We start from the raw sequence: 26,861 nt of genomic DNA, 5'->3' as shown, positions 1-26,861 counted from the left end.
CAGTGGTGCTTTGGGTGTGAAACTCTGCGGAGCATTTCTGCAGCTGCAGTGGTGTAGTGGGCCAGTATGGAGGCAACTTGTGCTCCCGCAGAAGCATTTACTGCTGTATTAGTGCGGGGAGTGCAACGATAGCGGTATTTAGAAAATTTGTAAGTGTATGCTAGCTCATTTAGAATGTTCCTGTTGCAGCAACTGAAACTCAAGACAACCCCTGAATTGGTCGGAGCTGTAGTGAATGGAAGTGAATAGAAGTATAGGATAGTTTAAATTTGGAGAGAAAAAGTTAAAGCTAGAAAAACAGGGAAGGGTAGTGAAGGAGCTCCTATGTTAAATAGGAAGGGAAATAGGAAGGAAATGACAGAGTCATACTTCATACCCAATAGTGCATGATGGTGGAAGTTGGCTGGAGAGGATCGGCAGGGCTTCCTCGAGGTGGTATTGCTCTTCTGTGGTGTAAAAATGCTAAGAGGTTTAGAACCAGGGCCGGAGTGGGACACCCTTTCAGCTCTTTAGAACTTCAAATGTTCTACAACCCTAACAGTATTATATGTCTTATCAATAAAAATGAAAACACTAAATTACTCTAGCAAGGATCGAACCCGGGTCCGCGGCATCTTAACCTAACGTGCTAACCACTCGACCACAACAACAAAAGAGAAAAGTTGCGGTAAAATAATGAATAAAAAGGCTGTGGTCAAGTAAATAAATTTAAAAAGTGTCACTGCTGAGAGCAACAGATTCTGGAGCTAGGAACACCGGCCCTCGCGGCCAAAAAAAAAAAAAAAAAAACGGACCGGCCCACTGGGAATTATCGGTCCTCCCGATAAGTCAATCCGGGCCTGTTTAGAACGGGTGTGTGGGGGAACGGATATCACCCTGCATCCCTTCATCCTGCGAAGATAGATCAAATATGGTTAGGTGTATTGTTGGATTGAAATGTCATACTTAGTTCAGAAGACTTAAATTAAAAAGGCTAGTGTGAATATGGCATCGAGGGTGTGGGCTATGTGAGTGAAAAAGTGTCATTTGCAAAGAGTGTAAATGTATTTAGAAATGGATGTGGAGTGTAATAGGTTGGATGAGGGTCAGCTTCTGCAACCAGCTGACATGATCTCTGAAATGAGAAAAACAAGAGAGAATCAGAAATGACATTACAACATGGTACATGTATGGCAAACACAATGAATTATTTTAGCTGATAACCATGCGGGGCGTCTTAATAAAAGCATGGGCAACTAAGTGTGAAAGTGCCTTTGTTAATGCATGGTACGAAGCCTCATTGTCGCAACGAGCAAAGATAGTAGAGGTAGGCATTTGTCCCTCCTAAGGATGGCAGATTAAATGGGAAATCTGCTCGTCTAGTGGTCCTGATGTACCTCTTGAAGACAGGGTAGGTGGAATTATAGTGGAGTTTAAACCCCTTGGTTTGTATCTAACACAGAGTCAATTGATGAAACATCAGACATGTCAGAAATGTCCTCCTCTCATTCGTGGAAGTCAAAGCGGGAAGTTTGTTTCTTTGCCGTTTTCACATCTAACCAACTTGCCATTATAAGCTTATGGCTTATAAGTGTATGGACATGAGTCACTGGGGCATATTACGATTGGACTTCTATGCCTAATGCGTTGAATGTTTTTCAGTAGCAGAGTAAACTTTTTAGAAGTTAAACTGCTATCAGATGTGGCAGTTTTTTTTTTTTCCCTTGATTTATACATTTTATAATTATTTATTTTCTTTATTATTTATTAATTTATGTATTTATTTATTTATCTATCATCTGCCAACATCAAACCCTGAACTTAAAATTAATGTCACCATTTTGTAGTAATTGTGTAAATGTAATGATAATCATTCATGAGCTTGTCATGAGAGAGGGTGGGACCATCTCAAATTTTTTGAGAGTTCATGGGATGGTGCCGCTTCTCCTTTCAGCTATTGGCTCGAAGGAGTGTCAATCAAAGTTGCAGAAAAAGGCTGGCGGCCATTTTGTTTGCCAGAGAACTAGTGTTATGATTGGAGACGCTACTCTATTGAATGCACCACAGCGACTAGTTTGGAGGATTAACATGGATGTTTATAAATGTATGCATAAGTTGTGGACTGGTGTTTTAGGGATTGGATTGTCTAGATCCTTGATTGAGAGGTGAGTCATTCTATTCACGCTAGAATCATCCTTTAAAGATGGATGTTTAATCTTAGTTGTAGTTTGTGAGGCTTCCCCTTAAAAAGTGTCATGTATGTTACCGCTGGTGCACCCCTAGAAGAGAGTTCAGCTTGGATCGCAGGCATCGAGAGTTTAGGCAAAGTTCATGGATGGTGATCGAGTTTTTACTGTTATCTTGTTGGAGAATTGGGTTGAAGACACAGAGATTGCATTGTGTGAGGCAATTTGAAGAAGGTTGAGAAGTTGTATTTGTATAAGTTGTTGAAGAAGTTGTTGTTGTTGTTGGAGAAGTTGATGTAGCTGGAGAAGTTGTTGTTGTTGTTGGAGAAGTTGATGTAGCTGGAGAAGTTGTTGTTGTTGGAGAAGTTGATGTAGCTGGAGAAGTTGTTGTTGGAGAAGTTGATGTACCTGGAGAAGTTGTTGTTGTTGGAGAAGTTGATGTAGCTGGAGAAGTTGATGTAGCTGGAGTAGCAGTAGTAGTGTATTCTTTAAATCGAAGATGACTGTAGTGAGAAAACCCTGGCTCTTTATAGTGGTTAGGAATGGCCTAATTGGTGGATCAAGCATGCTAATGCAGAACCAGCCGTGTTCAATCATAATCACGTGCTCCTCTCGAAATTAGTTTATGAATAAACTTCACATTGTAAAGTATGAGATTAATATATATATATATATATATATATATATATATATATATATATATATATATATATATATATATATATATATATATATATATATATATATATATACCTACAATAATTACCACATAAAACAATAAAGTTGTCATTTAAAATAAATACTGTAGCATTGTTAAAGGGCACCTATTTTACCACTTTTTGATAATTTAAGATAAGATTTAAAGTAAAGTTTCAGCTCAAAATACAAATCAGAATATGTATACCTTTTAACATATGAGAATTTTGAGGTCTGAGGACGCTGAATCTCCCTCTATTGCTCTGATGGATGTTTCCTTTTCCTGCTTCGTCTCATGTTAGATAAACAGCACAGTGACAGACATGTAGGAAGCTGATCTCCCATTCATGGGAAATTCTACAGTAAGAATTTTTCCAATGATTTTTTGATGTACTTGTTGTGCTGTTTCTTTAAGCCTTTCTACAACGATGAGTCACACACAATGTCATTACAAAGCAGCTGCGCACACACACACATTTTATTTTGCACTGTTTTTGCAGGCAAATGTGACAGGATACACATTAATATACACTGCTATATAGACATCCATTATGTTAATGTACAAAATAAACCTAATTTAACATCCATAAACCAGGATTGAAGTGTCTTCTTTTATAATTGTACTGACGTGACTGTGGTGATTATTAAATAGCAATTTTACATAGTCTTTTCTTTATTGCAAACATGCACTTTTTTAAAAAGGTTTTAAACGTGCAAAACTTTTTCTTGATGTGCAGCTGATCTCAGAGAGTTCTTTTAATCCCAGTTAGCAAGTCCTGTCTTGTGAATATGGTTATACATGTTACTATGAAGACATGTTAATATGTGGCTGTCAATCAATTTGGTGGGCGGGAAAAACACCACTCCTTTATTAGATTTGGATACTATTTTAACATTAAGTAAAAATGTAAGGAAGTAAAGGAAGTAAAAAAAAGAGAGACTTATGGTGTTTATCATTCATTCATTCATTGTTTTTGGCTTAGTCCCTTTATTAATCAGTGGTCGCCACAGTGGAATGAACAGCCAACTTATCCAGCATATGTTTTACGCAGCGGATACCCTTACAGCCGCAACCCAACACCCATACACTACTGCATTCACACACATACATTACAGCTTTAAGTCCATTAAGTAATACATTATTATTTGCAACTTTGTTAATGAATGCTACAGCAAACTGTTACTTTCACTTATGAGATGAAACAATGGAGTATAAGTTACAAATGCAACTACTGAGGTCAAACAGGCAAGGGGTCAAAACTGGTGCAAACAACAATGTCAAGGATAATTCACAAAAAGTAATAAAAAAATCCAGGCAGAAGTCGAGGCAGGGAGCAAACAATCAAAAAAACAAGACACAGTCCAAGATCAAAAACACAACAGGGCAAAAACACAGGAACGTGGAAACACTCATTAATGCACATAACAGCAACACAAACAATGGTCAAATACACGACTTGACTAGACAGAGAAACAAGACTGGTGCCCACCCTTTTGGTGATTCAGGAGAATCTGGCACCTACTCCAGGGACTCAGGAAGGGAATTTGTAACCTTCTATTTGGGGAATTCAGGATGATCTAGCACCCGCCATTTGGATAGTTCATAAGGATTTAGCGGTTCTGGCAGTGGCGAAAGCTCTGGAATTGGTGGTGGCAACTCTGGGAGTAATAGCTCTGGTGGTGGTAGCAGCTTTGGCAATTCAGGTGATAGTGCCCATTCTGTTGGCTTCCCCTCCTTCCGCAAACCAGCACTGTTCTGGTAAACATCCATTCATTTTCTCGTTCACACACACACTTATACACTAAAGCAAATTTAGATCATTGATTCACCTATACCTTATGTCTTTGGGGGAAACCGCATCTTGAGGTAACCCATGCGAGTAAGGGGAGAACATGCAAACTCCACACAGAAATGCCAAATGGCCCAGCCTGGACTCGAACCAGTAAACTTCTTGCTGTGAAACAACAGTGCTAACTGTATTTCCTATATATTTTTTTCTTCTGGAAAAGGTCTACTTTTTTGTTTGGCTGGAATAAAGTCATTAAATAAAGATTTAAAGGCAATATTTTTAGCCACATTAACATTTTTCCCCTGATTTGCTACAGGACAAACCACTGTTGTCCAATGATTGCCTAATTACCTGAGCTTACCCAATTAATTCAATTAGCCTAGAAATACCTCAACAGATTAATTATAATTATCAAGTACTTTAAAATAATATAGTTCATATAGGTAAAAAAATTGCATTTTAATTTCAGTTTTTTTTTTTTTTTTTTGGAGTCCTAATCTCTAGCCTCACAGTGCTTTGGTCCACTGACTGCTTCCCCTTTACCACAGCTACACCACAAGCCTAGTGGGAGAGAACAGAATTTCATCGGTAGTTGTGGAACTCCAGTAATAGGCTGTCAAGGCAATTTAGTGACTTTATACCTAGTATGAACTGATTATTTTATTTTCAACTCTGGGAATAATGAGTCAACCTAAGATTTTTTTCACAAACGATTTTGAGTGTATTTTTTTCACAAGTTTGTATTATATTAGTAATTATAAAAATACCTATCTTGTTTAATCTCACAGCTCATTAGACAACTTGTAGGCTAAGTATAGGCTACCTACTCTAAAAATGTTGAGTTGTTTAAAAAAATACAAATCCAACATCTTGGTTTATCACTTCCATTTATAACCCAGTTAACCCAATGGTGTGGTCTGTATATTTTCTCAAACCAACCACCATTTTATCATTTGACCAGTGTTAAATAGACACACCATACACACACCATTTCACTTTACATGACCAATTTGTATTTCATCCTATAATAAAAGTGCAGCTTCAAAATCGCAACTGCACAGAAATATTAAGATATGAAACAACTACATTTAAGATCCCTTTAATCATTACAGGTTTTTATAAATTGTGTTTTATTGGCTTTAAGAACCACCATCATTTTGAAGGATGTTATCATTGCCCAAATGATTTGATCTAGGTCTCCACCTAGTGACCATCAAATTACATTACAGGCAGATCTCTTTGATATCTACTGTCTACAGTAGGCACATTCCAATCATTTCAAGGCGTACTACTTAAATAACCAATCACCATTTGTATAACTAATTCACATTTTGCAAACTCTAATTCAACTCAGTGCCTTTTAGCTTCACTGTGAGCCTTTTGAGACTCAGCGTGTCAATTTACAGACGTGTGGCAGTAATTTGACCTCCTGCTGACTGCAGTGACACAGGAGGCAATCTAATGACAAACTAATGACACAGTCTCCTGGCAACAGCGGACGCTGATGATTACACCTGTGGCTGCCATCTGCATAAAACCACATACCCAGCCACGTCTACAAGAGAGATGGGGTATTTATGAAAATATATTCTATTCATTTCTTAATTGTTTGCTTTTATGAATCATTAATGGGCGAGAAAGGAGAAACTTATCGTGTAAGACTTCTCAAGGCTCCTTGTGGGAATTCAAAAGAAGTGAGCAGGTGGCTGTGCAGACGCATGAATCTGCCCTGTGAGAAAGGTCCAGAGGGAAGGTATGACTTTGAAAGCATGGCGGAGACAGACAGACGTGCATTCTCCAAATTCAATCCTGCAGCCAAGCAACCAGCTGAAAATGCGGCTCTGGCCCCTCTGCGTGATGGTGTGTCTCTAATAGATCATTGCTCTGGTCAACTGAGTACAGGGGCACAGGTGCATCTGGAGGTAACCAGCAGAACTCCATTCGTCAATAGGGTTTATCCTACGTCTGATCTGTGGGTTCCGGCAGGTGCACGAGACAGGCCTCAAACTCCACCAACCCGACCTTCAGCTTTGATATATGACAATTCTGAACACAAGAGGTGGAACTCGAGGATGAGACCAGAGGCAGCACTGAAAGCAAAACTTGAAGGTATTGTAATCACAACCTTTTTTGTTCTACAGGTTAGGACTGACTGCAGCAGAGTGTTACAAAAAGCAATTTAAAATATCTGACTCTTACATATTTATCATCACATTCCATCTGCTCTTTCATCAGGTTGGACAAATGCACAGAGCATTAAACAACCCTCTCAGGACAGCCATGAAATAAATGCGGTCAGTCATAGCTATGCTCAATTATTCATCCCTGCTACTGTAGCAATACTCTTGTATGCTGTTTGTTCTGAAGCTTTATCACTTTTACAGTTCTGAACATTAACTATTTATGTGAAATGTGCCTTAAAGGAACGGTTTAATCAAACATTCTATCATCATTTACTTGCCCCATATTGATCCAAACCCATTATGACCTTTTGATGGAGACATTATGGAGAATTATATTTGAAAAAGTAAAAAACTTACAATTACAATCTTTTAAAATTACACAAAAATAACTGTGATTGGCTGGGCCATTCTAGCAGCTTTATTTTGTTTTCTGAAAAAAAAAAGTTTTCTCTGTGTTTTGGGATCATTGGCTTTATTCAAAAGTGCCACCTATACCCTCAAATAGTAAATGAATTTGAAGGGCTGTTCTGTGCTCCCAGTACACTATTTGAGGGAGCAGCCATTTTTAGAGATGTCCAAAATTATAGTGGACCTTATGTAGTGCACTGAATCAATTCCACATTGAACAGCAATAATGAGTCCACAACACATGTACACTCAACAGCTAGAGAATATTATGTACTGTGAGAGCTGAAATAATTTACCTGTCTGACCACACGATGGCATCTAACATCCAATACTATATTATTGGTGTAAGTTTTATATTAACATATATTTTTTGAGGGGCGGCACTTTCATCCCACAGCAAGAAGGACACTGATTTGAGTCCCGGCTGGATCAGTTGGCATTTCTGTGTGGAGTTTGCATGCTCTCCCCGTGTTCATGTGGGTTTCTTCTGGGGGTCTGGTTTCCCCCATAGTCTAAAGACGTGGTATAAGTAAATTAAACTGGCTGTAGTGTATGTGTGTGAATGAGTATGTGAATGAATGTTTCCCAGTACTGGGTTGCAGCTGGAATGGCATCTGCTGTGTAAAACATTTGGTGGATAAGTTGGTGGTATAGTCCACTGTGGCAACCCCTGATGAATAAAGGGACTAAACCAAACATGAATAAATGTATTTTTTGACAAGGTACTAACCCAGTGACAGCTCTTGTAACTTTATATAAAAAGAGTTTTTAAGTAGTTGTTGTAAAAATTAACAATAATAACAATGACAGAAGCAGCCATTAAAGTTTCTACCATATTTAAAGTTTATTATGACGTTTCCATGTGTGGTTAGGTTTTTTATTGTGAGATTTGCAAAAATGTGTACTTTTGGATTTGGGGCAGGCATCTAACACCAGTCAAATGTAACTGGATAAGCTAATCAAAGTCTTTTGGAGTACTAAAAAAATTAAAGCAGGTTTGTTTGGATAAGGTTAGTGCTAAACTGCAGTATGCGTAAAAGTCAATTTTTGCAAGAATTGAGAACCCCCGTCCCCCTGGACTATACTGTTTTCTCCCAGTTTACAGGAAGCATAGATTTACTTGTATCTTGTATATCTTGTATTGATCTAACATGGACACATGTTTATGTATAGAGTTAAGAGAACTTCACAGACTCTTCAAGCATATCCCAAATGCCACTATCTGGTCGTGTCCACCTGCAGTGCTTTACAGCTCACTGGAGGGCAAGATTATTAGCACAAAATAACTTCAACCTGCTTCTGCTTTGACCAGTATTTTTATGGCTTCGAGAAAAATAAATAAAGTGGATGCAGAGACTACATTGAAATGCCACAGCATTAAAATCAATGACATGTGAAGAGACATTGACTTTGTTACAGTTGCCTAGACATTCAAAGTCCAGAAGAAGTACCAAAAGCATTGTAAAAACATTCCATGCGACTACAGTGATTCAGCTATCATCTTACTATGGGCAGTACAAAGGTCCTCATCTCAATTTAAATACCTCAGTGTTGTTTGTGTTAGCATCCTTCAACATTTACAGATACCCTCCTCAACCCTAGGTCCACCTGTGTCTTCTGTATCCAGCCTTCCTTTAACTTGATAAGGCCTACAGTAATTGCTTATGAAACATTATAAAACCAGTATGTGTTGCCATGGTTTCCAAATTCACCACAATTTAATCAATTTCAGTATTGATGAGATGTGCTGGATCAACACATCCAACCTGCAGGATTTGCAGGAAATTTCTTTGTGCCAGATCTCACAGGACACGTTTAGAGGACTTGTTGAGTCCATGTCTCTGCGTGTTGGTGCTGTTTTGGCAACATTAGAGCCAAACTTTAGACTATGGTATGTTAAGCAGATAAACTTAATGTTGTGAATGATTGGTGTTGTTTATGAAAGCTTGTAGTGCTTTTATAAAACAATACACATTTATTTGCATTGTATGGCTAAAACTGTTCTTCAGAATTTCTACTTTTGTGTTCCAGAGAAGAAAGAAATAAATCATACTTATGTTACATTTTATGTTATGCTTTTATATTACATTTGACCACTCTTTAGACCAAAGGGCATTTGCTAAAATTACACGATTGTGTCATTTTACTTTCCTTTCATAGGATCCGGATCCATCTGTTCTTTTTGATAGCAAAGCAACAGCAGCTCAACAATATATCTACACTTCTGCAACCCAAAGGTCTGATTATATGCTATAAAAGCTCTCTTATCAATCAACTCAACCGTATGTACTTTTCAAATACCTTTAGTACCTTTCGTCATTTTATAAGTTTGACACAAACTTTTATTCAAAACTTGTATATTCAAGTTATACAAAAACAACCCAAACATTTCAAAAACAAATTTGACTAGGTTAGCAGGGAATGCCTGGGAAGAGCAGGGATGGACAAGACTGTAACTGATGAAAATAAGTACTAGAAGAATCCAGTATGCAAGTAAAATACTTTATTGACGTATTTAATAAAGCGCTGGAACAAAGTCCAAAAACGATAAATAAACAAACAAAAGATAAGGTATCCCGCTCAAACAGGGGTCAGGGAACAAACAGAAACAGAACTGTAGATCTGGATCTCAGGCGGAACTCCACGCCAGTCCTGAACACAGACAGAGAGGACATCAAAAACAACAACGAACTGACACAAGACAAGAGACGGGCTGTCCAGATATAGCCAAGATAACAAGTCGCAGGCTAATCAAAATAGCAGGGTACTACATAGAACTTGACATAACACTGACACACATGGAACACCAAAACAAAACAAAGCCATGTGACCAAACAGACACTCAGAAGTGCGCACACCTACAACCGTGACAAAGACAGGATATGACATGACAAGACTTGACTCTCTCAAAGATTGATGACAAACTGGCACAGGACAGCTGACAAGAGGGAGCTATAAAGGAGCACACATTAATAAACAAACAGGTAAGCAGGATTAGCTAATAATAGGTTAACAAGGAGCATGGAACAAGACAATAGACAGGAGAGCACATAATACACAGATACAATAGAAGCTCAAGTAAAACAGGACTAGAACACACAGGCAATGAGAGAACCTATTAAACTCATGCTCACATGAAACACAACACGAAAGCATGTAGTCACAATGTAAACACCAGGCCACGTGCTTTACAAAACACCAACAGAAGACTGAACATAAGACACAAGCACATGGTAAATGAAAACATTTGCGTTGCACTCACACATGTGATGTGCATGTTCCAACAAACTTAACTGAAGAGCTGAACTAAACATCACACCGCCGACAAAACAAACACAAGCACGAGAGGTCAAATCCCGAGCATGCCTGAACCTCGCATGTCCACATCAAACGGGAAACCATGCGCAGCAATCGAAGGACGACGACAAAGACAGGATGTGAGTGCTTGCCCCATAAAAACTTGAGCACATCATACAAGACAAGAAAGGACCAGTGTCTGGACTGTGCCACCAAAACAAGAATTAGCAAGACCGAAGTGGCAGAATCCTGACTCAAATTATTATAGGCCTAAAGAGAAGTTTGATTATTTTGTAAAAGTATTTGATCGATATTGTCATTATAGTACTTTCATTGAGTTTCATGCTACTTTCCTCTTATTTCCATTACTTAAATTTTAACTGACATTAATATTCATCTGCAATTGATATTTATTTGTCAAATGTCCAGGAAAAATATACCTAATGGGAAAATTTAATTGTGTGGATATAGAGGTTATGAGGATGTGGCCTGGGACTCGAAGTTGCCTCCTCGTCACGAACCACCCATATCTTCTCTGGAAAAAATGGCTGACCCTGTGAGCCAGTGCTTTGTGCTAAAGCGATACCATAGTAGACCTGAGCTTTGGCAGGTGAGTCTGATGCACTGATTACTTTGGGGAAAGATTTTTCCTTTCTTTCAGGCCATTGGATCCCATTGGAGCAAACACCAGTTACGTGGCACATTTAACCCAAAGAAACCCATTAGCTTGTAAGTGATTAACCTAACCTTTGATTTTAGAATTATTACAACTGAGAGTCTAGACAAAGTCTTTAGACATATGCATTATGGCCACGTACACACTATTGCTAAGTTTGGTTGTCAGTTCCAGTTCAATTCATTACACACAAGTTCAGTAATTTCCAAAAGGAACACAGCACCGTACCACCACACTTACAAAAATGATATCCATATGGAACCAAATGAAACCCTAGTTATTTACATATTTAAAACATTTTAAAATGTCAGTATGGACTGTGCAATGAATCCAAGGAAAATACATATACCTTTACACAGTAGTGTTGCCAGATATTAAAGTCAGATATTAAACAAGAACAAGCTTAATCATAAAATCTTTGTATTTTAACATAGTAAAATATCAATATCCATATCTGTATGCTTCATTAACTCTATAAACTGTAAAATGGTAAAATTTGTGAAGCGACCATCAAAGCAACAAAACACCACCAAGCTATTTCAATTCTGAATCTTTCTAACATACTAGTATCTATTTTCATGCTAATTGTACTTCTATTTTTAGACCACTAGTATTATAGTTCTAGTATTTAACACTATTCTAAGATTCCTTAGATCTCATTAATTATATAGTGATTTTCAAACAATTAAGAACTTTTTGAATCCGAAAAACATACTGTGACAAATGTTGTCATATTAATTCAGTGTTGTCTAGACTGAACTTTGGGATATCTGATGCTGTGCTAATACTACAGGTGTGAATGAACGAAGGATATAAATGAGTGGGGTGAATGAAATATAATTAGTATAGGACAAATAAAGTGTATTGGAATATGCATAATAACTACAGTAGATGTTTAAAAAAAAATGAACCTGTAACAACTTTTCAGTTACAACGAGACATCAGCAAAAAATATTCTCATGACTATTGTGAATGCAGATTTTTTTAATAAGCACAATTTTGGTTTCATGGTTGGACCATTAGGGTTTCTGTAAAACATTTATGACTTGTTTACCTACAATATCTTTAACACATTTTATTCATCTGTATTTTCTTCATTGCCACCTGTATGTGTATTTGCTTAGTTGGATAATTGTTATCTAACTCAAGTTATAACCAGTGTTGGGGGTAACGCATTACAAGTATTGTGAGTTACATAATAATATTAAGAGTAAGTAATGAATAAAGTAACACATTACTTAAAAAATAATAATAATATTTGAGTTACATTTTAGATTAATTAATTCACTTAAAAATAATAATTTGCTGAATTAAAATTAGTGTAATCACATTGAATCACCCTCAATAAGAGAATGAGCTCTTAGGAACAGGCAGAAACCAAGACGTCAGAGTATTAACACATTGCTTTCAACTTTCATTAATCTGTACATGGCAAGTATAGCGTCAGGGAGTTCTCAGAAGGTATCATTATTCAATTTGTTTTTAATTATTGAATTATTTTTTTAAGGTAAATGAAGGTAGGTTATACTGTGTGCTGTCAAATGCTGAGCTCGTCTATTTAAAAGTAAGTACCCTGCAAGTTCTGAAAGAGATCAAGCCTCAGGCTGTTATGAAAAAGTAACGCAAAAGTAACTTAAAAGTAACATAACGCATCACTTTCAATAAAAAAATTACTAAATAGCACAACTAATTACTTATTTAGGGAGTAACTCAATATTGTAAGGCATTACTTTCAAAATGAACTTTCCCCTGCATATATTACAACTACTCACTTCAGATGTTAAGCATTAAACATTCACCAGTGTGATAGAATTGACCACAATACTTCAAACTGATTAATTAAAACAAGTGTTAAAGAACCTAAATGTGTGTATGTGGCTTAAACATGAGTTTGTGTATAATAAATTATGTTCTTCTTAATTAACAGCACCAGTTCATGCCCAAAATCAGGCCATATTCCTTTATACTGGTAAGCAGATGCAGAAAGGTTACTTCAGAATTACCCTTCTTAAACTACATGCTTTCCTATATGCTAATAATTTGCTCAAAACTAACACCCAAAAGTGCTACTGTACTGTACTTAAGCATGCAAGTTCCGATTGGCGCATGAGCAAAAGTCAAACCCTCTTTTGCTAATTTTAAAAAGCCAATTTAGAACTGTTAATTTTTTTTTGTTTGTTTTTTGTTAGTTAGTTAAAGTTTATTGCTCGTAATAAAGGGATAGTTAGTGCAACATTTTATTCATTTATACACCTTTCACTTTTTCCAAATTGTTGAAAACTGGTACACACTGACTTTTGTTTTTACTACTTTAGAAGTCTGTGGTTATATCTTTTGTGTTTAATGGAACAAAACAAAGAAAAAAACTTAAACTTATTGGGAACAAGTTAAGAATGAGTGAATGATGAGAATTTTTATTTTTGGGTCAACCATCCCTTTGAGTTAAATAAACTAACACTTATTTATTAATGGTTTGATGTGACTGTACAGCGGTACAGTGGGCTCTGAGAACATGGACAATGTGAACATCCCAGAAGAAGACTTCACCCCTCTGACAGTTTTGAGGAGCAAAGTACCTCCTCATACCCTTACCAGCTAGTATGTGTCTGAATCTGTATATGTTGTAACCATATATCACTTCTGTTTTTTTTTTTTTTTTTTTTTTTTAAGCAATGTTTGATTTTCTCTGCAGTCGAACTACTATTCCTGGTTACACTGGAAAAGCCCGGTTTGATAGAGCACAGACTTCAGAGGCCAGTCTGCCTTCTTTGCTTTGTACTCCACAAACAGCAGGGTAAGTCATTATAACATTGTAAATTCAGATATTAAGTTTGGTCTGAAAAGGCCTAGCCATCTGTCCAAGATGTTTTCCTTTCTACAACCCAAGATATTGGGACTGATTCCAATATCTCTTGATCACACAAGTAATAAATTGTTTGGATTAATAACAACAACAACAACAACTCTTATAAACTATAATAGCAAAGAAAAAAAAACGTATAAGTATAAATATAAAGCAAGACCATGGAGGTGTGAACCTAAACTGGTCTCACGGTTCAGTTACGATTATCATGCCAGTGATTTATTTAATTTAAGTTCTTTGGGCATTGACGATGCTTTCTATACAGTTTTATTTTTTCTTCACAGGACAGCAATTCTTGTATTAAAATGTATAAATCTATTTATATGTATATACTATTTTTAATACAATTTTGACCTTTAAAACGAAGTGAAAAATATAAACTGTACCTTTAAAAACTTAAGTACATACACAAAACAGGAACATTTAAAGCAAATAAACAAAAATCCCGCTCACTTTCTGAGCCTTGTCTAGCTAGTTCTCTTACACCTCTATAATTGGTCATGCACTCAACAGAAAGAGCTGGTATTGGCTCTAACTGTAACACCTGGGTTCACTCAAAGAAGGCACAGGACCTCAGGATTATCAAAACACGTATATTTATTTACAAGACTTACGGAGATGACCACAGGAAGAACATGGAGTGAAGCTAGACATCGACATAGTGAGAATACCAGACATTGGAGGAAATGAATACAAGGACTTGGTAACACTTTACAATAAGGTTCATTAGTTAAGGCATTTACTAACATGAACTAATCATGAACAACACACAGCATTTATTAATCATAATTGAACATTTACTAATGCATTATTAACATCCAAGTCCATGCTTTTTAACATTAGTTAATGCACCATGAGTTAACATGAACTGAAAATAAACTACTGTATTTTCTTTAACTAACGTTAACTAACATGAAAAAATGTATTGTTCAATGTTTGTTCATGTTACTAAATGCATTAATTAACATTAACTACTAAACCTTATTATAAAGTGTGACCAAGGACTTAAATACAGATGAGGGTAATGACAATGATTTAACACAGGAGGATGAACACTGGTGGAACAGATGAACATAACTAGTGGCTAAAACTGGAACAAAGGAGCACATGGTGAAGGTCACATGAGAAAAGCAAACACAAGAGGGCGTCAGGTTGTGACTCTAACGCTCTGGCGCTGTTCACTAATATGAGGCCCACAGATTGTGTGTCATCTTCAAAACAGATTTCAGCAGATTTTTAGCCCATCATTAATTCTGTTTATTTACTTGAGTAAATGTGTAAATCTGAATTTATTCAGTTTTTATTCAGAAATTTATTACTTTTTATTTAATATTTTAAGGTTTTAGTTATGATACTCCGCTGGATACTCCCAAAATAATTCCGCAGAAATCCGCAGATTTTTACCAAAATTCTCCGCAGAAATAGCAAGAAACGTCTGCAGATTCCGTCTGGCCCTGCCAATAAGTAACACTGATAAATGGCAGCGGCGATCACAGCAGATACTTGACAGACACGGAGAGGAAACTCACTCTGCGCCTAATACCAAATGTGTGTCATCTTCAAAACACCAGTTTTTTCGCCATTGGTGTCATTGAGTTCTTGGCCGGATTAAAAACAATTACGTTTTCTGCCGATTTTGCTATGCAAAATGGCGTAAATTGTGGAGTTTGCACTGGAAAACGCAGTGATCTTTACCTACTTTTCATCTTAAACGCTAGCATTTGGAGCATGACATGCGCTTGGTAATAGATGCACTTTGACTCATTTGGCTTTCCATTATCCGGATGTATCGCTGTAACAGCCAAGAGGAAAGGAAAAGTCACACCAGCAGGTCAAATGGGCCACAGTGAGAGAGAGAGAGAGAGAGAGAGAGAGAGAGAGAGAGAAATGGAGTTCCCTTTCATTTTCTCAAACGCAGTGAATTAGGGGCTTTTGCTGTAAGTGTCAGCGAAAGACTGTCCAGCAAACACACACACAGTGAAATTGTGTAGTTTCTGCGTTTTTAAGCAGTTAGAGTGTTTTAATTGTTCGTCCTGGCCTCCCTCGCCATAGTAAGCAACATAGAGCACATGAGATAAATGACGTCAGTACACAAAAAATGGTTATGATTATTACTGAACTGATACTGTATTGTCTGCATCTGCATCGCAGTGCACCAAAGAAATAATTAATTTTGAGACCCCTACAAGACCATTACACTATTAACTAATTTATTCATTCATTTTCTTTCGGCTTAGACTCTGATTTATCAGAGGTCGCCACAACAGAATGAACCGTTTACTATTCCAGGATATATTTTACACAGCGGATGCTCTTCCAGCAAACTTCACACATAAATGCCAACGTATTTCAGTCTTTTTACTTCAAAATGTCATAGTTCATTTAATGTGATACTTGCCATGTGTTTGTAATTGTTAAAATTGAATAGAAATGTAATCTTTTAATTTATTTATACTGTATGCTAGTTACAAATGTTTGTCAAGGGTAAACAATAACTTGTAAAAATAGCTAATTGATAATAAGGAACTTTAGTTATCAATATTCAGTAAATCAAACAAGCAACACTGTTGCTGTAACTGTATTAATATATATTAATTCTAAAAAAAAAATCAAAAGTGTTGGTAATGTTAAAACTAAAGCTTTAGTAATATATTTTTATGTTAACAAATGTAAATAGTGCTAATGTAAATTCTGGAAGAGCATTCAATGTGTAAAACATCTGCTGGATAAGTTGGTGGTTCATTCCACTGTGGCGACCACTGATGAATAAAGGGGCTAAGTCAAAGGAAAACTAATGAATAAACAATATTGCTAACTTTACTCCTCTTTGTAAGATCAATTTATCTCAGTAGATGGCAGCATTGCTTTGTTTTCAGAATGTTCTTCATGAATGGAACTAATTCCCACAAATAACTTATTTATTTAGAATAAATACTTTTAATCATGTAAATCCTGTACAATAACCAAGCACCACATACTTGTATTACATTTACTAAAAACACTGTGAAGATAAAATCAAGATTAATCATGAACTGTTAATGCTGATAAAACTATATGGAGAAAAAAATAATAATTGAATACATGTTAAATTGAATTTTTACTATTTGTCAATTCTGTGTTTGTAAGTTTTTAAGTGGGCTGTATTAGACATGCTCTGCAGCAGTTTGCACATCACAGGATCACTCTCATTTCACTTTGCACAAACTTTTCACTCAATTACCTTCTCCTACAGTATCTTTCTCTGTTTCTGTCTTAGTATATGTCCTGTATTTTTTTTTTCAAACTCCTCCTCCTTCCTTGTTCTGTCTTTGCATCTGTCCTAGATTTTAAGCTCTTTAACAGAGTGTGGCTTCATCTGGAGGTGTGTGAACTGCACATAAAGCATCACTACACTCTCAGAAAAAAAGGTACAATGAGGGTACAATTTTGTTCCTAGAGGGAACAAAATATAAAATTGTACCTTTAAAGGTCCTATATTGGTCCTTAGGGTACAATTTTGTACCCAAATGGGCTATAAAGGTACAAATGTCCAGATTTAGGTTTGAAAGGTACATTTTTGTACCTTTTATAGCACATTTGGATACAAAATTGTACCGTAAAGGACTAATTTGGCACCTTTAAAGGTACAATTATATATTTTGTTTCCCTATAGGAACAAAATTGTACCCTCAGCTCATGATAAGACCAAGACACTATATAACACTAATTTAAATGTATTAATACTAAACATTATTACTAAAATACATAATTAAAAAATATAATAAATAAATTGATTGAATTAAATATTTTAATAATTAAATTTTCTTACGTATTTAAATTAAAAAATTTTCTCAAAAATGTTTATAATTAAATTTATAATGAATGTAATTTTAATCATTAAAAACGTAAATACTGGTTTTTGCTTACTGTTTAAGACCCTATAGTTTATGGGATGTAGAATAAGAACCATGCAGAGTGACAGCATCTTCATACAGGTGGTGATGCTGTCTCTTTAAGAATTTGGCTTGTTGAGACGTTATAGTAGTGTTTGTTACTGAGGCGGTCCGTCGAGTGTGCTGGCTGTTTACACAGAACTTCGCACGCTTTGCAAAGAAAAGTCTATTTTGGAGTCCACACTTTTCAGGTAAGAATGTATTAAAGATATATTTTTAATCTCATTTTTACATGTGAAGCCGTGTTCTGTTGATTTTGTCTGACTCTCGGGTCTCGGCTTTCCCCCGCTTTAAGTGCTCCGGGCTGGCCTGCAGGATGGAGTTTGCTAATATGTCTGCAGCTTATTAAAGAAGTTAATACAATGTGATATCGAAGTCACCGAGGGACATAACGTTATAGACGGTGAGTACTATATGCTGTTAGTTTTCTCGGTGTAAAAGTTCCCTTTATCGCCTACGTTACGTATTTGTGCCTTATATCTTACGTTACGTTAACGTTACTGCTTTATTAATAAGTGTTGCCACGGCGGAATATAATCGCAACCCAGATAGCAAAATACACTCGGGCCAGTTGCGGCGGCAGAAGCGAGCCGACGCTGCCGTATCCATGCACCGGAATCGGGCCGTGACCCGTGAGTAATGTGCGGTGTGGCCCGGAGCTCGCGCGACTAAAGTCTTCATATACCTTGGTATAAAACCTTTTGTTATTAATACTGGAAATTTGTAATTATCGATAATGTTTTATATTTTGAGGCCATTTTTCTAGCCACGGTTGACCGCTGAAATGTAATTTTAGACGGTTATATAAGTTACACCGCCACCCAGATAGCAAAATACACTCGGGCCAGTTCCGGCTAGATTGTCGCCTGCCGAAGACTTACCCCTCGGCCCAACTTCGGCTGCCGGACTCGGGCCGGATGCCTGTGGACTCACTGCCCGATTCCGGCCCGAATCAAGCGGGCCAGATGCGGCGGCCGTAAGCGAGCCGACGCTGCGCATCCGCGCCGGAATCGGCGCGAGGGTAATGTGCGCTGCGGCCCGGAGCTGGCGCGACTCCGTATTTATACACCTTATAAAACCTTTTGGTATTACATTGGTACTTGATATATGGTATTACAACCATTTGAATTTATATAACAGCAAACACAGACTATAATGTAAACACAAAGTGTAAGCACTGCGTTTAACCTTTGAATAAAGTGCAAACTGCATACATATTCTGTAACGAAAATAATCAGACAAATGACAAAATAAATAAATGTTAAACGTTTATTGATTGCAAGAAAAAAATAGTACTAAAATTTTATACATAATTTTGTAGTGCACAAGAATATCAATATAAAAACAACAATAAAACAACACAATAAAGACACACAGAAAGCTTTAAACAAAAAATCTAAAAATTACACACAAACACAGATGTTTTTAAAACAACCCTGTTTTCCCAATAGACTTGAATTAAAAATTTGTAAAAAAACAGCTAAATTTTATATAAACCTAAATATAGAAACCCATTTAAGATATAGCAAGAAACATCTTAAAAATACCAATGACAATCCGTAAAATATCCAAGTCAAACTTGTAAAAAGTACTGCAGAATTCTGAAGAAACATCTTGAAACATTTTTTAATAAAACATTAAAATAATAATAAACAAACAAATATATATATATATATATATATATATATATATATATATATATATATATATATAATTGCAGAAGTATAAAGTCAAACTTATTTTTAAATAAACTTGAACAAAATCAATTGCACAAACAGCAATTTTCTTTCAACACGTCTTGTGCAATTTTATATTTACAATTGTATTTGTATTACGTTTATTAAAAATGTATCAAGATGTATCTTCAGAATTTGGCGCACACACATACATACATACCATACATATATACACACACACACACATATATATACATATACATATACATATATATATATATATATATATATATATATATATATATATATATATATATATATATATATATATATATATATAAATGCAAATGAAAGAAACAAATTGTTCAAGTATCAGGGAACATCCTAATACACTTAAAATGTTGTTTAAAAAATAAAACAAAATAGTGATGTAGACATTTGACACATTAGCTTTCTCTTCTTTCTTCCTCCATCCCTGTCAGGGGCAAGTTGTAGCTACCTTGTAATGCATTTTTCCACTTCTTTATCAGTGGCGTGGTATGGACATTTTTCCTCACTCCATCTGTGATTAAAAGATAAACAGATAATTAGTAGTGAACAAGTACTAATGTAAAAAAAAAAGAAAAAATTAGGAAAAAAGTAGGCTACCTACGAAGCAAAAAAAACAATAAAAAAAACAAATAAACTTAAAACACTTTGAAATTAGCAAGAGCTTGAACTTACCAGTTTCTTCATTTGTTCGGGCTGCTCCTTTAGTTGATTTTCAAGCTTTTCCAAATCAAATTGGCCAAAGGAAGGTCAAATGTGTTTACATCTGGAATTTCATCACGTCTGTTTTGGTTTTGTGAGAATCAGGCCCAGCTGCTGCTTTATGACGTTGCATGATTTTAAAACTTCAGTCAGTCGTGCTAAAAAAGAAAAATAACAGATTAGTATAAATCAACCTGTAGCTTATTCTCATACAACTTCTGTAAATACAACAGTGGGTTAGACACTGCTGATATTCTCTAGTTGATCTTTACTTTCTAGCTGCATTAAACCTTAACAAATTTAGTGATGTCTTCAATTCTTACAAAGACATCACGAGATGCAATAAGTTCTGTCTTGATCTCAAACTGCACTAGAACAAAGACTGTAAATGTTCATAGGTGTACTGCAGGAGTGTCCAAACTTTTTGGGTCGAGGGCCAGATGCAAAAAAACAAACGTTGTCGCGGGCCAAATTTTACATACATCACACAGACACGTGTGTGTATATATATATATATATATATATATATATATATATATATATATATATATATATATATATATATATATAAATACAGTTGAAGTCAGAATTGTTAGCCCCCCTAAATTATTAGCCACCGTTTATTTTTTCCCCAATTTCTGTTTAACGGAGAGTTAAACATTTTTTTCCACACATTTCTAAACATATTAGTTTTAGTAACTCATTTCTAATAACTGATTTATTTTATCTTTGCCATGATGACAGTAAATAATATTTGACTAGATATTTTCAAGACACTTCTATACAGCTTAAAGTGACATTTAAAGGCTTAACTAGATTAATCAAGTTAACTAGTCAAGTTAAGGTAATTAGGCAAGTTATTTTATAACAATGGTTTGTTCTGAAGACTTAAGGGGCTAATAATTTTGACCTTAAAATGGTTCATAAAAAAATTTAAACCGCTTTTTATTCTAGCCGAAATAAAACATAAGTCTTTCTCCAAAAGAAAAAATATTATCAGACATACTGTAAAAATGTTCTTGCTCTGTTAAACATTATATGGGAAATATTTAAAAAAGAAAAATAAATCAATGAGGGGCTAATAATTCAGACTTCAACTGTGTGTAGATAGATAGATAGACAGACAGACAGACAGACAGACAGACAGACAGACAGACAGATAGATAGATTTATAGATCATAACAAGAACTGCTGCTTAATTGAATGCATGTAATAGCGACACCCGGTGGTTATTTATTGAATTACGTTCATTTTTGTATAGCGGGCCAGATTCTATTGATATTTATAAAAAGCCTCGCCGCGGGCCGTAGTTTGGACACGCCTGGTGTACTGGAATGTACAGTATCTGTGCATCTTGATGGTGGTCTTAAGATTTCTGCCATAGTCATTGATGGTGATGGTACTTGTGGTGCTGCATTGATTTCTGAAATCTTCATACCTGCCTTTTATCCAGCCTCTTTGTTCCAAGTAATTTTTCTTCATCATGGTATAGATGTGTCTATACTGTCCCTTAATCAGATACATTTACAAAACATCACTTTAGTATAGTGCCAGGTCAAAACTCACAGGTTGTAATAGATCAATGACATAATGTTGACAGTATGTGTTTAAAATAATTGCAAACAAACCTGTTCTGTCTTTAGATGTATGACAGGCGATCATCATCCTCATCTGTCTACCAGTCAGAAATCACAGTTGGGTTGGATGTTGGAGTCGAGCTTCCTCATATGCATCTATAATGAAACATCACATTGTTGTTAACCTCCCGTAAAGAAAAGTTCAAATCCTAAAATACTATCAAAGTTAATTAATGCATATAATACCTATAGTGTAAATAATCAGTACACAGAAGGTTGCACAAGATTTATTTGGAGATTCATGCAGAGTGACAGCCTTATGAATCTGAGACATAGATTTGTAAGATGGTCAAGCACATGCATTATTCTGTACCCATGAAGATTAACCTACCATTGTGAAAAATGTTTGATGATGATAGCCAATAACAATAAACCATTTCAGCTGTTTGTGAAGCAATTAGTAATGTAATGTCTGAAAAGCTCAATCTATGTTGAAAATATATCAGCAGTTTACAGCTTATAATGGACTTTAGCACACAACTATAACATGCCTATTCACGTTCAAAAGAGTGTGCCATTGACTTCTTTGGTCGTGATGTGCTGCAAAATGATCTCACTAACCTTTGTTAAACAAGAACAATAAGACTTAACCAACACATATTGTTACCCATTCATTTAAATCAGAATTTATCACTGTCAATAACATAAAAAATAAAAAAACCAACATCAAAATCTGCTTTAAGACGTTCAGTTTTACATTAACTGACCATTACAGCTTGAACAAAAGATATAATTGATTCACATAGGCTAACACATATGAATTAAAGTGCATAGTAATATATTTCTCTTGGACAATTTAAAGAGAATAGTAAACAGTCGAGTTTCAATCATTTTTCGCGACTAACTGCATAAACAAGATAAACAATAATATTTTATTAATCCAAAACGATTAGTTTTTATTTACACATAATCACAGAATTAATACTGTTGGATAAGTATACGCCTGTACAATGATTTTTTTCAACATCCACGGTACTTTATAATGTTAAATCAGGAAAAAAAAACACGTTTTGCCATGTTAGCGTTAATGGATTCGTCTACAGAAACTTTCTTTAACGCAAAGTTAGCATACACACAAATTCGTTTCATGTTTCTTTAAAATAATTAAAATAGTTTTCAGTTACTACACACGTTACAATCTAACATTGTGTAAAAGGAAAAGGAACTTTCAGACGTGTTTGTAACTGTTAGCGTTAGCATACATTAGTCGTGTCCAGTCGTGTTTTTTAAAGCAAGTTACATTTCGTATCAAACGGTTTTAAATTACTAAACGCTGTTACAACCAAACACCGTGGAAATGTTTTAAGCTCTAAATTCGCTAATTATACAGTACACAAGCAGTAAAAAGCTTACCTTTCTGACCGGAATCGATGTGAAATCTTTGAAAAACCAAACTTTTTCTTCTTGTGATCTTCGTGCCATGGTGGTTGACAACCAGCTTTTTGGAGCATTACCGCCACCGTCTGGATTGGAGTTTGGATCATGAGTTTAGTTCTAGTCACGCATGTGTTTATTATGAAACCAACTTCTGCTTTAAAACAAAAAAACAGCACAGGAGCGTGCTATCTCAAAAATAAGCGAATTTTACATAGTTTTTCTCTAGATGACATGTATAATCTATTTATAAATAATATTGTTTTGTTTGCGTCTAAACATTGCGACCATCCACACTAAATATTCTTTTTTTTTTTTTTTTGCTATCGTACCATGAATATTTTCTCAAATTATCATTAAACGTGGAGCTAACAGATTACTAGATAAAATAAGAACTTAATCGGTTGCCATCAGCCGAGTCCTTGCCAGAAGCGGCCAGGACTCTACAGACAGACTCGGACCGGATATGGTTGACCGGAATCGGGCCAGTGCTTTACAGCCGCATCACAGCCGCATGTGCGCGAGCGAGCTGCGGGCCGCACTCTGCCCGGATAACACTCGCCGATGCCGAGTCGGAGCCGGAGGCGCCGGAGGGCAGCCGAGCTCGGGCCGATTACTGCCTGCTATCTGGGCATTTTGTGAAGAAAAATCACAATTTTGTCACCGACAAAGCGACTGATTATGTAAACGTGGCTAGTTACAAACGTGGCGTGTGTAACTTATGCTTGTACATATCTTCGTTTCAGTGTCTAAGTTACATTAATGTTGAGGAGTGTCCACAAACTCTCATGTCCAGAATTGTGGGTGCTTTACTATCGTTTAACGTTATACTTATGTTAATGTAGAATTATTAACATACCATGTTGTATAAATCGACGTTTTAAGTTATACTTTGTTCTTTAATGTAATAATTTGTCTCATCTGTTCTGAAACTGGTACCTTAAGCTATTTTACCTATTTTATTAATATCTCAAAATAAATAAATGGTTATTGCTTTATCTTGTTGCTTTCCAGAAGTTTTTGAAGTTTCCAATTGTCTTTCAGGACAAGATTGAACAACAGAATGCAGCCTAACAGCATCAGAGCAATGAAGGCAGGTCATATGAAAGCATGGCTCAGTTACAAGATGTAAGTATGTATCATTATCTATACCATGGTTTTAATGGCTTACATACTATTTTAAATTTGTAGGTTTTTACTTACAAACAACAATAAATGTACACCCACATGTTTAAAATTATTTTCTAGGTTTTCATCGAAAGAAAAGAGATCAACTGAAGAATGCTATGGACCTGACTCTAAGGTACTCTTTCTAAACTTTCTCCACTTGATTAATATTATTTAATTCTAGCTTTGTATGGATTCCTTCATATTTGTTTGTATGCCACATCTTATGTTCCAGGAATTGATTTTACAGCAGCACTTCTCATGTTGCCAGCCTTGTTAAGCGAGACACTTCAACATTTCGTTGTGCTCAGGTGCGTATGTTGTTTTCTGTTTAGTATATGCTGTGATAAATGCATTTTATAATGCTTGATATTCTTTATATTAGGATGACGCAGTGGGTAGTGCTGTCACCTTACAGCAAGAAGGTCGCTGGTTCGAGCCTCGGCTGGGTCAGTTGGCATTTGTGTGAGGAGTTTTTGCATATTTTTCCAGTGTTCGTGAGGGTTTCCTCCAAGTGCTCCGGTTTCCCCACAAGTATAAAGACATGCGCTATAGCTGAATTTGGTAAGCTTATTTGTCTGTAGTGTATAAATGTGTGTGTGAATAAGTGTGTCTGGATGTTTCGTAATACTGGGTTGCAGCTAGAAGGGCATCTGCTGCATAAAACATATGCTGGATAAGTTGGTGGTTCATTCCCCTGTGGCAACCCCAGATTAATAAAGGGACTAAGCCGAAAAGAAATTGAATGAATGAATGAAATTTATATTAGTCTTTTAATCTGTGATACTTTTTTTTTTTCTTAAATCAGTGAATATTAATTATTTTACTTTCTATGCATGTTAATTTTCTCTTCATCAGTGATAGAGTGACTGATATTAATGTAATTACTGCTTTGTCATTTACAGTGAACCATCTTCACCACATCCAACAGTTCAAGTACAGGAGGACACCACCGACTGGACAACTGTGTTAACAAGACGAGTCACGGCAGTCTTCAGAGTTGATGGGATTGCGATTAGCCGGGCTAATGATGTGGACGAATATACATTTTTGACATATCCATCTTATTAGAAGAACACCTTGATGTTTCTGCAGTGGAATGTTTTGAATGAACGGTGGACGGTGACAAGCCTCGATCTGATCCAGTTACCAGAGTGATCAACCTTGTTTTTTGTTTCTCTACATGCTCTTGGGATAATCACAATCATCAAGTTAATCCAGCACACTGCTCTCATTCATGCATAAAGCAAATTTTTAAATAACTTGTGGTCCTAATGACTATCAAAGAACATTTTCCAGATATGAGTGCCTTACATGTCATGTTTATCAAATTACAACTCCACTTGAGGATGATGAGGAGTAATCTACTGATGTTGAGGAAGAGGCTACTGATGTATTTGGTTTTCTGCACTGTTGAAGCAATTTATAGAGAAAGTTTGCCTTCATTTTGAAATACAGAGAAAATGTTGATGACAAATTATTTATTATGACTGAGTATTCTGACTAAAGACAAATACTTTGGACTTTATAAAGTGCAGTACTTGATGTAGCCTGTGTAATGTTTTATAAATCTTAAACAGTATTCTTGTGGTCTTTGTATTAAGTGTAGATTATTTAGTTTTTATTTTTTATCTAAATTGTTCTTTTTACTGTTTTACATGTCTGCTTTATACTTGCTGTGTAATTTTATTTCTTAACACATTCAGTTGTAAGTTGTAATGAAATATTTCTACATTAATAAATAAAAATGGACATCTGTGAACCAAAATATTTTATTTATTTATTTGTGCATGCAGTCACCAAAGGATCAAAATGCCTGGGTCAGTACCCTGAAAATACTATATAATATAAAAAGGTACATTTTTGTACCTTCAGTGTCTAGGGTACAAAATTGTCCCTTAAAGGGTACAAATGTAGAAGGTATAATTTTGTACCTTTAAATAGAGGTACAAATTTGTACCCTTAAGGGTACCACCCCAGTGACGGGCCATTTGTACCCTAAAAGGTACAATTTTGTACCTTTTTTTCTGAGAGTGTATAGATGACATCAAGCAACATTCTGCAGATCAAAAATAGTACAGTATTCACATTTTTCCGCACTTGATTCTACAATTTAAATAATGGGTTGCACTTCTGATTTGGGGAACTTTAATTCAATAGAACTAAAACAAATGCTTTTAATAATCCATATATGTTGTGAAAACTGAGTGGGAGGTATGATTAGCTTTGGGCTTTATTTTTATCCAT

General features: G+C 35.7%; 1 protein-coding gene and 2 long non-coding RNA genes across 8 annotated transcripts in view; 2 read left to right on the top strand and 1 right to left on the bottom strand.

Annotated features, from left to right (window-relative positions):
• The first annotated feature begins 5,187 nt into the window (after positions 1 to 5,187).
• The window catches only part of spmip7 (sperm microtubule inner protein 7), a 37,757-nt gene continuing 16,083 nt past the window's right edge, over positions 5,188 to 26,861 (top strand). The window contains exons 1-9 of one of the 6 annotated variants that reach the window (XM_087279108.1): positions 6,092 to 6,573; positions 6,638 to 6,760; positions 6,887 to 6,945; positions 9,403 to 9,479; positions 11,011 to 11,149; positions 11,201 to 11,268; positions 13,143 to 13,184; positions 13,706 to 13,813; positions 13,908 to 14,009. In XM_087279108.1, coding sequence (XP_087135234.1) covers positions 6,724 to 6,760; positions 6,887 to 6,945; positions 9,403 to 9,479; positions 11,011 to 11,149; positions 11,201 to 11,268; positions 13,143 to 13,184; positions 13,706 to 13,813; positions 13,908 to 14,009 — 632 coding nt within the window. In that variant the 5' untranslated portion in view covers positions 6,092 to 6,573; positions 6,638 to 6,723. Of the gene's footprint in view, positions 6,761 to 6,886; positions 6,946 to 9,402; positions 9,480 to 10,115; positions 10,227 to 11,010; positions 11,150 to 11,200; positions 11,269 to 13,142; positions 13,185 to 13,705; positions 13,814 to 13,907; positions 14,010 to 26,861 lie in introns of those variants that run through there. The other 5 variants (XM_087279106.1, XM_087279109.1, XR_015505832.1 and 2 more) reach the window with 5 other exon arrangements.
• Positions 18,088 to 26,382, top strand: LOC137487381 (uncharacterized). The gene is made up of 7 exons (XR_015505833.1): positions 18,088 to 18,201; positions 18,306 to 18,413; positions 24,492 to 24,575; positions 24,696 to 24,750; positions 24,850 to 24,925; positions 25,000 to 25,178; positions 25,520 to 26,382. It is a non-coding gene; the product is annotated as an uncharacterized LOC137487381 (long non-coding RNA).
• On the bottom strand, positions 20,460 to 22,199 carry LOC137487380 (uncharacterized). The gene is made up of 3 exons (XR_015505839.1): positions 22,065 to 22,199; positions 21,875 to 21,945; positions 20,460 to 20,594 (listed from the first exon to the last, which is right to left on the bottom strand). It is a non-coding gene; the product is annotated as an uncharacterized LOC137487380 (long non-coding RNA).

This window comes from Danio rerio, chromosome 13 (genome assembly GCF_052040795.2).
Source record: "Danio rerio strain M-AB ecotype USA chromosome 13, GRCz13ab, whole genome shotgun sequence".
Classification (NCBI taxonomy): domain Eukaryota; kingdom Metazoa; phylum Chordata; class Actinopteri; order Cypriniformes; family Danionidae; genus Danio; species Danio rerio.
Note: the sequence above shows the minus strand (reverse complement) of the source record. Positions and strands in the feature narration are given on the sequence as shown.